The following is a 12,939-nucleotide window of genomic DNA, read 5'->3' as shown; positions in this document are numbered from 1 at the left end:
GGACTCATTGATGGTGTTATATGAAAGTTTAATGTGACTTGACTAGAGGAGAGATCCCCCGCATCTTGAGCCCCTGGTTTCGTATCTGGATATCAAGTATAAGGTCAACTTCATCCCCAACGTCCCTTTTACTCTTTTCATATCAAGTTGCCATGTCCCTCGAATAGCGCTCTAGGTGCTTTTAAAGCTATTTGAGCAAGTGTATACTGCCAATACTTATATTGTCAATCTTACGATCTCAGTGCATCATGACCGCAAGCGGCGTTACCAGCTCTGCGCCCACATGTGTGGCTTCAACTCAACGAGGTGATGAGGCGCGTGATACATCTTTAGATAGCCATAGCCATGGTACCCCGAGCACCGCACGTTGCGCCGACAAAAGTGCTTTCGAGACAAATTATGTCAAAAGTGTAGACTGGTATGCTCACGACGACTTCACCTTCAACTTGATGTGACTGACTAGAATGCTACATGTAGGACTCCCGATGGCACCACCCTTCTAACGGATTCTGCAGACCATCATATAAGGACTTATATCCTGTTAGTTTATGTTATAATCCTCATTTCTTGCTCTGCTAATAGTTAGTCAGGCCCCCTGATCTTTTAGAAGAAAGACCCTCGCCGCATCGGTTGTCTCCTTACTCTGTGCTACCTTCAGCGGAACCAACCTATGCAGCTGCTATTTATCCTTATTATTCTCTTCAGGATCCGTCTACTACACTTTTTTTATCATCGGTCCGAGATCATCCAATTAGACTGGCCTCAACTCTGGCCCCTACGCTGTTGGCGACTTATTCCTTGATACACCCAACCACGGAAGCTTTTATAACGCCGCATTCAATTATCTATCCACAAGCTCTCGGTGGAACGCATTTCCTCACTGGGTCAGATAGTCTTATATGTCTCTTTGATGTTTCCCGGCCCGGTAGCGATGGACCTGTTTCCTGGATGCCTACTATACCTAGTAAGCGTAAACAGACGGTGGGTGGGGGCGTTGGAATGAAGGGTATCATTTCCGCTATGGCCATCAATCCGACAGGAGATGGCATATTAGCAGCTGGTACCTTCTCAAGGCAGGTGGGATTATATGACTCAAACGGAACTGGACAGTCATTAGGCACGTTTAGTATTGCAAAGACCGATGCTAGTCGTCGTATTGGGGGCCGAGGTATAACCCAGCTGCTCTGGAGTCCTTGTGGAAGATACCTATATATAGCTGAACGAAAGAGTGACGGTGTTATGATATACGACATCCGAGTAACCGGTCAATTACTTGGCTGGTTAGAAGGCCGCAAGGCTATCACTAACCAGCGGATGAAGGTTGACATTGTCTCTACCAATCAAGGCACATCGCATGAGATCTGGGCTGGAGGAACTGACGGTTTCATGAGGGTATGGCGTGACCCGACACATACTACTGGTGGGCAGGAACCAGTATGGGAATGGAAAATCCATGATGGTACGTATTATCTATCCGGTCTACTCTAATGCTATCGCTGACCTTAGCACTCGTAGACTCAGTGAGCAGTACTGTTCTACATCCAATGGGCAATGTTGTGGCTACGTGTGCTGGGCAAAGACACTATTCAGGCGACGATGACTCGTCTTCTATAGAAGGGCTTGACAATAGCGTGAAAGTATGGTCTATGCCATTCCTGTAGGCCTACAGAATATGAGTCAGGTTCTTTCCAACTTTATTTCCAACGGCATCCGGGACAGCTCACATCCTTCCAAATTCGAAATCACTGCTATGAACCATTATCATGGATGAGACGGTGGGAGGAGGGAAAGGAGATCATCAAAGAAAAGCCACTGCAATTCCTCGGACGACTACCTCGGAGCAGGCAGGGAATTGATAGAATGCTACCATCATCTCTGAGTCAAATGGACCTAGAGGTCTTTTCAGGTGAAAGGAACTCTTTAAAGCATTATGCGGTTGCCAATGGGGACACAAGACCAGGCAAGTTGACTTTTCAATATCTGTCCATGTTCTAAATGATCAAGTGACGTCCTCCAATTGGACCCTATCAGGTAGGCTAATATAGCTCGATCGATATATATAGTGACGGAAGGAGGTTGAGGTACCTAGTAGCTTGGAGGGGTTCATATGCCGGTCAACAACCTCATTGTTTCTGGTTATCTCAATGCAACAGTGCCATTGTCAGCTGAAGACAATTGACTTGTGGACTGTTGAAGCTAATACCAATACATACTTCCTGTTCTTCACCACTCTGGTTACTGGATAATATTGACTGTTTTGGTTGGCATGGTGAATTCTGTTAGCCCTGAATAAGGACCATGGACCCTATTGTTCCTGCATTGGCCTGAAGCGAGGGGTTGTTGACAGTCACTCTGATTGTTTTCCCTTTTGGGAATATATCATCAGTTTCCAGACCAACAGCAACGCGGCATCTTCCCGGGGTGAAATTCACATTTTCGCTTAAATACAGCTTCTCTTTGATGAATGGCCTCCCCATTCGCACCTTGATCCCCACATTCATTCTGGTCATTCCTATTCATTTCCTATTCCCTCTCTATGACGCTAATGCTTCACAGACACTTTCTTCACTGGCTCTATACTATCTCACTCTTTTGATGTGTGGACGTCTTCCTTCTATTCTACCAAATTCAGATGATTCTCTTCTTCCCACAGCTTCTTCCTCTCTTTGCTTCTTTCTTCCTTCCAACCTCGTGAATTTCCCGCCATTCCTGGAATTCTGTGCTGAGCTGCTTTCCCCTGGCATTGGGTGGCCGTAAACATCTGATATCCTTTGATAGATATAGACTTCACGATGTCCCATTTTACGGAGTGGTATTACCAGGATTGGGAGCAGCAGCTATTGCACCTGGATCAACCGCACACTTCAAACCCTGCCCTAAACGCTGACCTTAGCTATAATGGTTTTCTCATGAACAATGATACGTAAGTTTTCAGTGACGTCAGATCTGGCTAGAAACTAATATTTTTTATAGCAACTGGGCATCTGGCGGGTTCGTTAATGGTGCATCTATGGAAGACACGTTGGAGGTCCCTCATCCTGACATTTTCAGCGGAGCTCATAACATGACTACGAGAAGTCGCTCGACCGCTATGATGCCGATGACTGGTATGCCTCAGCATGCTGGAAACAGGATCACGCGTGTTGGTAATGCAGAGTATGTTGTGTCCACCGTATCGTATTGATGTGGGCTTCTTACTCATACATCTAGCAGTGCTGAGGACTTCGCGATCAGCTCAGGTGCTTCGGCGTCTGGTCCTGAACTCGACTCCAGCCCTCCCTATATGCCTCTCGGCATTGTGACGGGCGGTGCAAGTTATGAAGACAGCTCTAACAATAGCCCCGCGAGCAGAACATATGTTGACTTGCCATCGTACGGTAGTACCCATTTCCCACGCAATTTGTCTGCGCCTGCCTTGGGCAACACTGTCGGCGGTGGTGAGCTTGGGGGTGGTGCACGCCCTTCTTCACTGCCCACCTCTGCACATTTGAACAGCAGTCATGAATCAGAAACAACGTTCACCGATGTAAATGTACCACCAATTATTAGGGACTATCAGAAGCTCATGGATCCTTTGAACAATAATGTCGACGTCGACACATATTATGCGTCTCTTGAGGAGGCCAATGAATCTCAACGGCCCAGCGTCCGACTTCCAGAAGATCCTACCATTCCTCGTACTCAGGTACGGAAGCGGGCAATTGTCAAACAAATGTGTAATGCAATGGCAAGCACCCATCGTGCGCAAGACAACAAACCTATGATCAAACCTTTCAAAGAAGGTAGATACAGCGATCGGCGAATGGAAGCTGCATGCTGGCAGGTCTTGGTAAGTAGGAAATGCCGCTTCCTTGCGACATTGCTAACATACTTCGAGGAAACTGCCATTGAACGACACACTTTTGGTCCATTGTTGAGTGCCTTTGACGTCAAGCCGAAAAACCATGAGATAGTGACATTTGCCACTAGAATTGACAAAATAATCGAATGTCTCATGCTTCACAAGACTATTTGCAAGCATCTCCTCGACCCGCTTTACGTCTACCACTTCGTTGACGACCCTGTTCAGGCGGAGAAACGCGTGGTTGCAAACAGGCTGTTGAACAAGCGCAAAGGAGAAGTGATGAATGCAGGAAAGCAAGTCCTCGGTTCCAGAAAGCCTGGTGCCAAGAAGAGATGTAGCAAAGCTGCTAAAGCGGTTACCCCACCCACAGATGAAGCTCCTTCGGATACCCCTGCAAGCTCGAGCACTGGTGTTGAAGGGGGGACACTCACCCCTGACGGGCTCACTCGAATGGTGAAAGCCGAGCAAATGAGCTCCTCTCCCATGCTTAGCATTGGTACGCCGACTCCAACATACACTACAGCTACCCAGCAGTATTCTGCTACTCCTATGATTGGAAACGTTGCTATGTCGCACCTCCACAATCGCCGGATGACTGCGCCCACTTCCCACCCGAGACCCATAATGATGAACCCAAATATGCCTTACCACTCTCGTAGCGGCTGTAACAACCTTGCTACCAATCGCAAGCGTCCCATGGCTGACTACGAGGCCCCTTCTCCCGAGAAGCGACAGCGCTAGAGACCGTTGTTAATCCCCAGAAATGCCTCCCTCGAAGAACGTACCAAGCCAATCATTCCACCAGCTTTCTAATGCCTCTCGTGCTAGCTGTTCTTATTTTCTGTTACTTTCTTCTCTTTTTTGCATCCTTGCTTGTCCGTTCCTATTGTCTAAGCTGACCAACTCCCCGGTAATCTTCTCTACTCTTCCCTTACCACCTGTTGTCTCTCTTTGCTTCCCAAATATCTGTCTTGTTTTGGAAACTGGCCTTATGAAGTGAATATCGAGTTGGGTGCCATGGATTTCAGGATGGACCTCAGAACCCCTATGACGGAATGACTTTGGTACCCCGACTGGATTTCATTATGAGCTATGTCTTCATCTCTAAATGGACTTTCTTGCCTAGTAGTTGGGAACCATGTGATACGCTAGCACTACATCATTTGGAAACCTCGACATCTGCCGGTCGATTAGTGAAAAATTGGTGGTTATATCTCGGTGACAAGATCAAGTTGACGACATTCCAAGCGTAGCTATGTTTTCTTTTGCTTCGTTTGGTATCCTCTGAAAACGACTTTATTTCATTCACACAACACCACATGGGTATCTTGGATTTCATGTACAGTTTCAAGCCCTGGTAATCAGGTTAATGTTTCTATCCACTAGTTTATGCAGGTTGAATGCCATATTTCTCGTAAGGGAAGTCTTCCAAAGTAGGAACCAAATCCCCAAGTCCATCATTAAGCTGGCCAGGTTTCCCCGAGCTCCGCCCCAATCTACCGGCAACGAGCTCATCCGCCTCATGTTCAGCCGTAGACTTCTCCTCCTCCTTGTGTTCACCAGTCAAACCAGCCAATACCTCGGCCTCTCGACCTTTATAAGCCCCCAACAGGCCAGGGTGAGGGCACCAAACGACCCTCATACCAGCTCTTCTCCCCGCCTCAACACCTGGAACGGCGTCCTCAAAAACAAGACACTCCTCGGGGGTAATTTCCTTCTCCCCCTTCTGCCGTAAATTAGAGTTAATAGTCTCCAACGCAATCAAGTAGATATCCGGCAAGGGCTTGCCCCTTCCCTTCCCAATCCGGGAATCATCACCCAGAACACGTTGGGACTCGGGAAACGCCGCAAAGAGATCCTGCAGGTGGTCTGACTTCAACTTGTAGTTCCTGCTGTGCGATGAGGTAGCCAGCGCGATGTAAACAGGTTTATCGGTTTTTTGCGTTGAGACAAGCTTGTTCAAAAGCTCGCGCACACCAGGCAGAGGCTGTGATTCGGGGAAGTATTTGCTCTGCAGGGCGGCTTGTTTGGCGCCATATTCTTCCGGTGAGATGGGGAGTTGGGCCCAGTGGTAGAAGATTTTGAAGGCCTGGTTGTTTCAATAGAATTAGCGAGATTGAGACTTGGGTACTCCTGCGGCTGCTTTGGGGTGTTCCGCGAGATTGAAAAGTGTCGCAGGTGATGTCTTAACGTACCTCCGGTTGCGGGCGGCCCTGAAGCTGGGCTTTGATGGACCATGGGAGTGAGGGTTTTCCGTATTCGTGGAGAATCGAGTTTGTAATGTCGGTGTACTTGTCCTCCGAGTCAATTAGGAGTCCGTCCATATCGAAGAGACATGCCCGCACAGGGGGCAGCCTTGCGTTTGTTAGTTCCAGATCTCTGTTTACTCAACGATGTTCGGAGAACTTACTTTGGGGTAGAATTCGCCATTTTGCGACAGGGATATAGTGCTTATATGCGAGGTGCGAGGTGGATGTAAAGTGTGGTAAATCAATTGCCTCTACTCCGCACTTTGATAAAAGGATTCAACAATGGCGGGGCAAGGATACTAGTAGAGGAGATAACAATAGACATGATGCCTGAGGCTAAAGACCGATATGACCGAGCCAATCGGTGAACGGGTTATCGTCCCGCTCCGAAAGCTATCTCATTAGAAGCTGCGGGAACGGCAGGGCTGTAGTTAATCTACTAACAATGCCAAATTCTCCATCTTAAGAGTTGTGCGAATAGCTATACACACTCAAAATGTCAAAAAATACACCCAAGGAACACACAGATATTGCAGGGAGCGACAGTGAAGAAGAGGATGTCTTTCATGATGCCAGATTTCCCGCCGAGGAAGAAGCTGTGAGTTAACTGTGTCTTTTCATCACGCAGAAGCCTATCATGCTTACATATGATTGTAAATAGCAACTCCTGGAGCAATCTCACTCTATAAAAGCCGAAGCCAATAAGCTATTTACTGCGGCTTGCTACGACCAAGCGATATCCTGCTACGATCGTGCTCTTGCCTCGTGTCCGAATTACCTCGATTACGAAGTCGCCGTGCTACGGAGTAATATGGCTGCGTGCTACCTGAAGCTGGAAGACTGGAAAGCCTCTGTTGATTCAGCGACGGCATGCATCGACTGTCTAGAGAAAGTAATCCCGTCGGCGAATGAGAATTCAGACGCCCCCCAAGAAAAGCAGCAAGAGTCGAGCTCTACAGATTCCGTGGTGGAGATAACTGATGATGATGAAGAAGCAGAACAAAAAGAGCTCGAGCGGTTGCAGAAGGTTGACGAGAGGAAAAATGACGTTATGCGGATTCGGGCAAAGGCTCTTATGCGACGTGCACGAGCTAAATCGCAGCTTAGCGGATGGGGGAACCTGCAAGGGGCCGAAGAAGACTACAAGTTGCTTGCCAGTATGGACAATCTACCACCCGATGATAGGCGCATTGTGCAAAAGGCTCTCCGGGAGCTTCCGGATAAGATAGCCAAGGCAAGGGAAAACGAAATGGCGGAGATGATGGGCAAATTGAAAGACGTGAGTCTGGCCTTCCTTGGTTTAACCTCATCATCATTCACGCTAACCAACATACCAGCTGGGCAACGGAATCCTCAAACCATTTGGGCTTTCAACTGATAATTTCAAATTCACCCAAGACCCGAAAACGGGCGGATATAGCATGAACTTTCAGTCCTAGACTAGCGTCTCATCCCTGCATCCCGTCCTAGTATTCTATAAGCGTTTTGCATTGAATAAGGCGTTTCTTTTCTGCAGCATCATTGGCGGCACCGAAACAAATAGAGGATGAGTCTTGTTGAATTGTCGAATAGTCTACGCCATGGCGAATTTTGGCTCCTTTCCTTCTCTTTTTTGGAATATTCTAAAACATTCATCCTTCACACTGAGCGCCATTTATGGTCAGCCTGGCGCCACAAGCAGATGATGCATCTCTAGAGGGAATACTGGAGTCCGAACTCCAATATCAAACTTCACTCTCGGGTTTGATTTCATGGCAGGTCACAAGGTATGCGTATAAGTGACAAACGCCATCGTCATCCTACCGTTTCCTAGGGACTTACGGCCGAAAGTCCATCCGAGGGGTTTTACTGCGATACCCATGTCTTGTGAATTATCCCATGTTAGGGCGGCACTTACAAGGAAGATGGGGTGCCTTCCAATTTGTTGGATTTCTTCTCCAGAAAAGGTCAGCCAATCTACCTGGTGAATTAGCAGTTAATGCAACATCAGTAAAGCCTGCGCCTTGACATTTTGCAACCTGGACGCTGGGAATCAACGAGTGACTGAAATAAATGGAGTCATACGACCTTTCTATACCTTCGGCCGATTCTTTGCAATATTTGACTCCTATGCCGGGAATAGTCTGCGTCCGTACCGTCCGCAATTTCCTTTACCTTTGGGGCTAAGGCAAATGCCTACATCCGTCCATTGAATAGGCTGTTTGGAAGGGAAACATGAAGCAATTTAACAGATAATTTGCCGGCAAGTCTGTCGAGCTAATATAGTACAATTTCTACATTCAAAAAATAGGCTTGCATGGTCTCACAGCTTTAGTAGCTGTACTAAAATCCCGTGCCATGAAAATCACGTCGCCCAATTCCACTCCTGTCAAACCCCCTCTTTTTTGTCCAACCCAATCCCCACATTTTAGTTGCCCGAGGTTCGAGTGCTGAGCGGTAGTTGTCCTGTAGCGGATAAGCCGGTTCGGTCACTGATAAAATTGGCTGCTCGACGAACATGTCATCCATAGCCTTTGCTCCTGCCTGAAGACTTTTAGAAATCCGAGCATCATGTACTCCTGACAATTAAGCTTATTTCCATCCGCCGGGGAAATCAACATGGGACCTTAGTCATCGGAAGACCGGAAGATGGGTACGGTTTAGTTTCCGATGTGGTCTCAAAAGGTGCAGAAGTAGTCTAAGTTGATTAGATCCATAGCTGATTTAGCTCTGAACTACTAACTATTTAATTATGGACCGAACCTGAATACCCGCTTCCTCTACTCTTTTGTGTAAACCTTTTTCTCATCTCACTGTAGTTGTTTGGAGAAGAAGATGGCTACAACAACCATCCAAACGAAGCACTTGGGGCAGATCCGGGGTAAGACCGCCGAAGGCGTAACACAGTTTCTGGGGATCAAGTACGCCACTCTGGAAGATAGACTTGCCGACGCGCAACTTGTGGAGAAGCACGATGGCGGTATCGTCGATGCGACAAAGGACGGGTGCGAGAATCAGATAAGTTTCCAAGTTCTTTTCCTTCCCTGAAGCTAACGTGAGATAACCTTACGCAGGCCGACAGCTATCTCACCTTCGTTCGGATGTGATGTAGAGCAGGCCGCCATACAGCATACCCTGCCCCAGAAAGAGCTCCCGCAGTCGGATATCGACTGTCTCAATTTAAACATTGCTGTCCCTGAAGGCACAACCGCATCTTCGAAACTTCCAGTGTTCTTCTTTATTCATGGTGGTGGTCTACAGATCGGGGCCAATTCATGGCCGCAACTTGAGTTTATGCGTTTTGTAAAACTGTCAGCTGACAAGAATTTGCCCGTTATCGCGGTCTCGATCAAGTAAGGCTATCAGACGACCACTTCTTGGGGACATACTGGACTAACTCAACCCAATAAGCTATCGGTTAGGGGTGTTTGGATTCTTGACTTCCGATGAGCTTCGAAAGGTTGGCTATAAATCTAACAACGGCCTCCGGGACCAAAGAGTCGCACTTGAATGGGTGCGGAGACATATTGCAGATTTTGGCGGAGATCCAGAAAATGTTACAGCGGCTGGAGAAAGCGCTGGTGCAGGTATGGATAGCTATATGTATCAAGCTAGACAGTAGGGCTAACTCTTCCAAGCATCGGTGACATATCACCTGGACTCCAAAGTTTCTCTTTTTAAGAGAGCTATTGCGATGAGCGGCAGTTACCTCTTCACCCAAGCTTTGCCATATGGTATTCATGAGCAGAATTATCAACAAGTTATATCGGTACTGGGTTTGGAAAATACGAGCACAGAAGAGAGAATTCAGACTCTGTTAGAAAAGCCAGCACAAGAGCTGATTGCTAAATTGCCTCCCTCGGTTTTGGCTGCCCCCGCTATAGACGGCGACCTGGTAGCATCGGCCGCTACACATGCTCAAACAGCTGATAGAACATCTGAATTCACAAAGAGAGGAAACTGGTGCACTGAGTTGATAATTGGCGACTGTCAGATGGATGTGGGTTTGTTTCTCTCACGATTTATGATATGCTGGTCACATACTGACACTGTTATGCTATTTAGGCGAGTATTGTGGGGTTAATCATGCCAAACCTGAAGAAAAACTGTGCAGAGAAATTTACCATGGCAATAAACAAGGTACTATCATCGCAACCGGATGTGGCACAACTTATCCTAGGCGAATATGGTATCAGCAAGGGTATGCCCGACGACGAGGCGTTACCTGCAGTACTTAATTACGTCAATGATATCTGTTTCTTTGCACCTGTTCTGACTCTCACACGGGGTTGGAGGGGGAACTCTCACGTTTATTATTTCAACGAAGGGAACCCCTGGGAGGGCCCATGGCAAGGAAAGGCAACTCACATTCTTGACGTTGCTTATCTAACCCAAAACTTTCAAGAGTTCATGACACCCTCCCAGCAGCTTGTTGCCACCGCATTTGCAGAAGACTTCTTCAAGTTCTGTCATGGCACCAGCCCGTGGCCTGCAGTCACAAACGGTGATATTACCACCGATTTTACGGCTAGGTGTATGGGCCCAGCTCTGAAGGGCATGGTGTTGGGCAAGTGAGTGAGCCATACAAAGGGGGGAGTCATCGGAGAAGCATTTTGTTTGACTGCAACGATGCGGTCTCGCTGGATGAGCTGGCCGGAGTATTCGAGGTTTTCAGGACCACGTGATGGTTGTGAAGTGGACTGATATGTATCTATGTCGTAGAAACCAAAATCCATCCTGGTTCACAAGTTTTCTAGATCGGAAATCTGAGTCCAGTTTGACCATGACAGGGAACAGAGATAACTTCATGCAACAACCTGTGGACTACATACTGTACAAATCACAACATGCAGGATGTCCAGCGTTCCTGACTCAAAGCTTAAGTCAAAAAAAGTCTCGGCCGAGCTGAAGGGGTTTATTATGAGATATAGTCAGAATTATACCGACGAGAACTATGGTCATTTCTTGAGTGGAGTATTCACGTTTTGGGTGCACGAAAAGCCAGGAGGGGAAATGGAAACCCTTTGATGTTCACTCCTCTACTTTACATCCGCCCCAAAGAATAACTACCCCACTAACCGATAAGATATATCTAGCTAGTCTGGAGTTATTGTATACACCACCTTTCAATGAAGCTGTGGCATCTTTACTAAAGAAAGGTTGTATGATACTCTGTCCGCCCTTCGATGTAGGTGATGGCTTCAAAGCTCCGCCAGACGGATGAGCACGCGTGGTCCTGCAGAAACGAATAACATTAAATGGGGGCACCTGTCTTAAAAGCGCCCGAGGGTTGGATCGCACTTCTCAGCACCTTCGCTGCCGCTGGGTCGTCAAAATGATGGAAGCAGAGATCGAACTTGCGACATTCCTTCCTGCCAGACTCTGCTAGCTGGCGGGCCATGGCGACCCACTTGTTCAAGGACGGGTACAGGTCGGCCAGGATGAATCGCACTGGCTGCTCATGGAGGGCCGCAAGCCAAGCGTTGAGCGTGGCCTCGAAGATCGTGATGGGCCCCCGCAGCCCGGCCCGCACACGAGTCAATCATGGTGTACGAGGCAATATCCTGCAGATGGCGCAGCAGGATATCGTAGGCCTGCAGCGCGGGCGAGCTCTTGGTGCCCAGTACTTGCGTCTATCACATCTGAATGCGCGCCAGGTGCGACTATTCGCGTAACCATTACGAACACCAAGTCTTATTGCCCAGTTCGAGGAGATGGGATCGGGGGGTTACTATCAGTCTAGTCTTTACGGGGGAGGACGACTGAAAAGAATGAATCAGGATAAAAAGCCCTGCTTGAATCGAACAGGCCATAATGAGAGGTTTTCTGTACCTCCACGGCTGGGACATAAATTTCATGAAGTTCCACTGTCAGCGCGTTTGAGGCTGCTGGCCGCGGGCCTCGGATCCCGAATCGACATATAGGAATGGTCAGTTCTTGACATATTCCCTGTCACTTTTCCCGGGACCATCAACTCCGACGGACTTTTGCTTCCAAGGTGACTTTTACTGTTCCTATGTGGATGAACTATACTGCGAAAGAGAAGAGAGTCCAGCTGCATATAAACACTAAATACTGGAACAGAAATGTGCCTGTTGCTCCGCGTAGGTCCTTTTCTACATCGACTAAGCTGAGGATCTGTCCGGCCTGATGGAGGGCAACCTATCATAGTTCAAAATTTATATACAGTAGGCAGCAGTATTATCAGACAGTATCATCTGGGCCTAGCTCTTCCAGGATACCCCGGGATAGAAATGGAGACAATAATTGCCATACTACTTTACATATAAAAGGTAGATTATACTCTGCCAATCAAAGGTTTATGCTACTAGATAGCTAGTTCGTTATTACTTGGTATCTGGCCTGAAAATACCACACTGCGTGTCTGTCAGCTGATAATTGCATTGATTCTTACTGTGGCTCTTTGTCTTCTCTGTCACCCTTCCTTTCCTCTTTTCCCTCCGCACAAACATAACCCATCGCTAATTTTTGAGCCTGGAGAGCAGAACAAGATCTGCAGAAGACAATTATTATTTCTCTAACTACCAAATATAACTCTCACAATGACCACAAAAGACAACTTGCCTCGACCCGGGGATGAAGCCCCGGACATGTCGTCTGTTGCGCCGGATGCCCTGTGCCTGGATGGCCATCTATTCCGTATCAACTATGATGTTCCAGAGGAAATGTACGACCGCGATGCAAAATATGAGGAGATCTCGGAGCACCTGAAAGCATACGAAACCGAAATGGAAGACTCAGATGTGGAAGAGGCAAGAGAGCTAGAACGGCTATCAGAGGAACAAACCCAAGACAAAACCTCCAACAAGTGAAGGATCACAGCTGTAGCCCGACCTTCTCCGCTCG

The 12,939-nt window shown here is 47.7% G+C and overlaps 6 protein-coding genes across 6 annotated transcripts; 4 read left to right on the top strand and 2 right to left on the bottom strand.

Moving 5' to 3' along the window:
• Window positions 1–248: 248 nt before the first annotated feature.
• On the top strand, window positions 249–1,661 carry ABOM_000216 (uncharacterized protein; the record flags this gene model as incomplete). Its single annotated transcript, XM_022527346.1, has 4 exons — window positions 249–418; window positions 478–540; window positions 591–1,459; window positions 1,516–1,661. 4 exons carry the CDS (start codon window positions 249–251, stop codon window positions 1,659–1,661), a joined length of 1,248 nt encoding a protein of 415 aa, XP_022394703.1.
• A 1,131-nt stretch (window positions 1,662–2,792) lies between these two features.
• ABOM_000215 (uncharacterized protein) lies at window positions 2,793–4,585 on the top strand (the record flags this gene model as incomplete). Its single annotated transcript, XM_022527345.1, has 3 exons — window positions 2,793–2,923; window positions 2,974–3,156; window positions 3,211–4,585. The coding sequence occupies 3 exons, from the start codon at window positions 2,793–2,795 to the stop codon at window positions 4,583–4,585; spliced, it is 1,689 nt and encodes a 562-aa protein (XP_022394706.1).
• Window positions 4,586–5,231: 646 nt separating this feature from the next.
• ABOM_000214 (haloacid dehalogenase superfamily protein) lies at window positions 5,232–6,274 on the bottom strand (the record flags this gene model as incomplete). Its single annotated transcript, XM_022527344.1, has 3 exons — window positions 5,232–5,933; window positions 6,040–6,199; window positions 6,255–6,274. The coding sequence occupies 3 exons, from the start codon at window positions 6,272–6,274 to the stop codon at window positions 5,232–5,234; spliced, it is 882 nt and encodes a 293-aa protein (XP_022394705.1).
• A 315-nt stretch (window positions 6,275–6,589) lies between these two features.
• ABOM_000213 (tetratricopeptide repeat protein 1 (TTC1)) lies at window positions 6,590–7,532 on the top strand (the record flags this gene model as incomplete). Its single annotated transcript, XM_022527343.1, has 3 exons — window positions 6,590–6,691; window positions 6,755–7,372; window positions 7,431–7,532. 3 exons carry the CDS (start codon window positions 6,590–6,592, stop codon window positions 7,530–7,532), a joined length of 822 nt encoding a protein of 273 aa, XP_022394700.1.
• Window positions 7,533–8,907: 1,375 nt separating this feature from the next.
• Window positions 8,908–10,647, top strand: ABOM_000212 (putative carboxylesterase; the record flags this gene model as incomplete). Its single annotated transcript, XM_022527342.1, has 5 exons — window positions 8,908–9,077; window positions 9,147–9,425; window positions 9,484–9,659; window positions 9,711–10,072; window positions 10,138–10,647. 5 exons carry the CDS (start codon window positions 8,908–8,910, stop codon window positions 10,645–10,647), a joined length of 1,497 nt encoding a protein of 498 aa, XP_022394699.1.
• A 679-nt stretch (window positions 10,648–11,326) lies between these two features.
• ABOM_000211 (uncharacterized protein) lies at window positions 11,327–11,751 on the bottom strand (the record flags this gene model as incomplete). Its single annotated transcript, XM_022527341.1, has 2 exons — window positions 11,327–11,566; window positions 11,626–11,751. 2 exons carry the CDS (start codon window positions 11,749–11,751, stop codon window positions 11,327–11,329), a joined length of 366 nt encoding a protein of 121 aa, XP_022394702.1.
• Between the last annotated feature and the right edge of the window lie 1,188 nt (window positions 11,752–12,939).

The sequence above is a fragment of the Aspergillus bombycis genome (genome assembly GCF_001792695.1).
Source record: "Aspergillus bombycis strain NRRL26010 chromosome Unknown contig00001, whole genome shotgun sequence".
Classification (NCBI taxonomy): domain Eukaryota; kingdom Fungi; phylum Ascomycota; class Eurotiomycetes; order Eurotiales; family Aspergillaceae; genus Aspergillus; species Aspergillus bombycis.
This window is presented reverse-complemented; position numbering and strand designations above follow the sequence as displayed.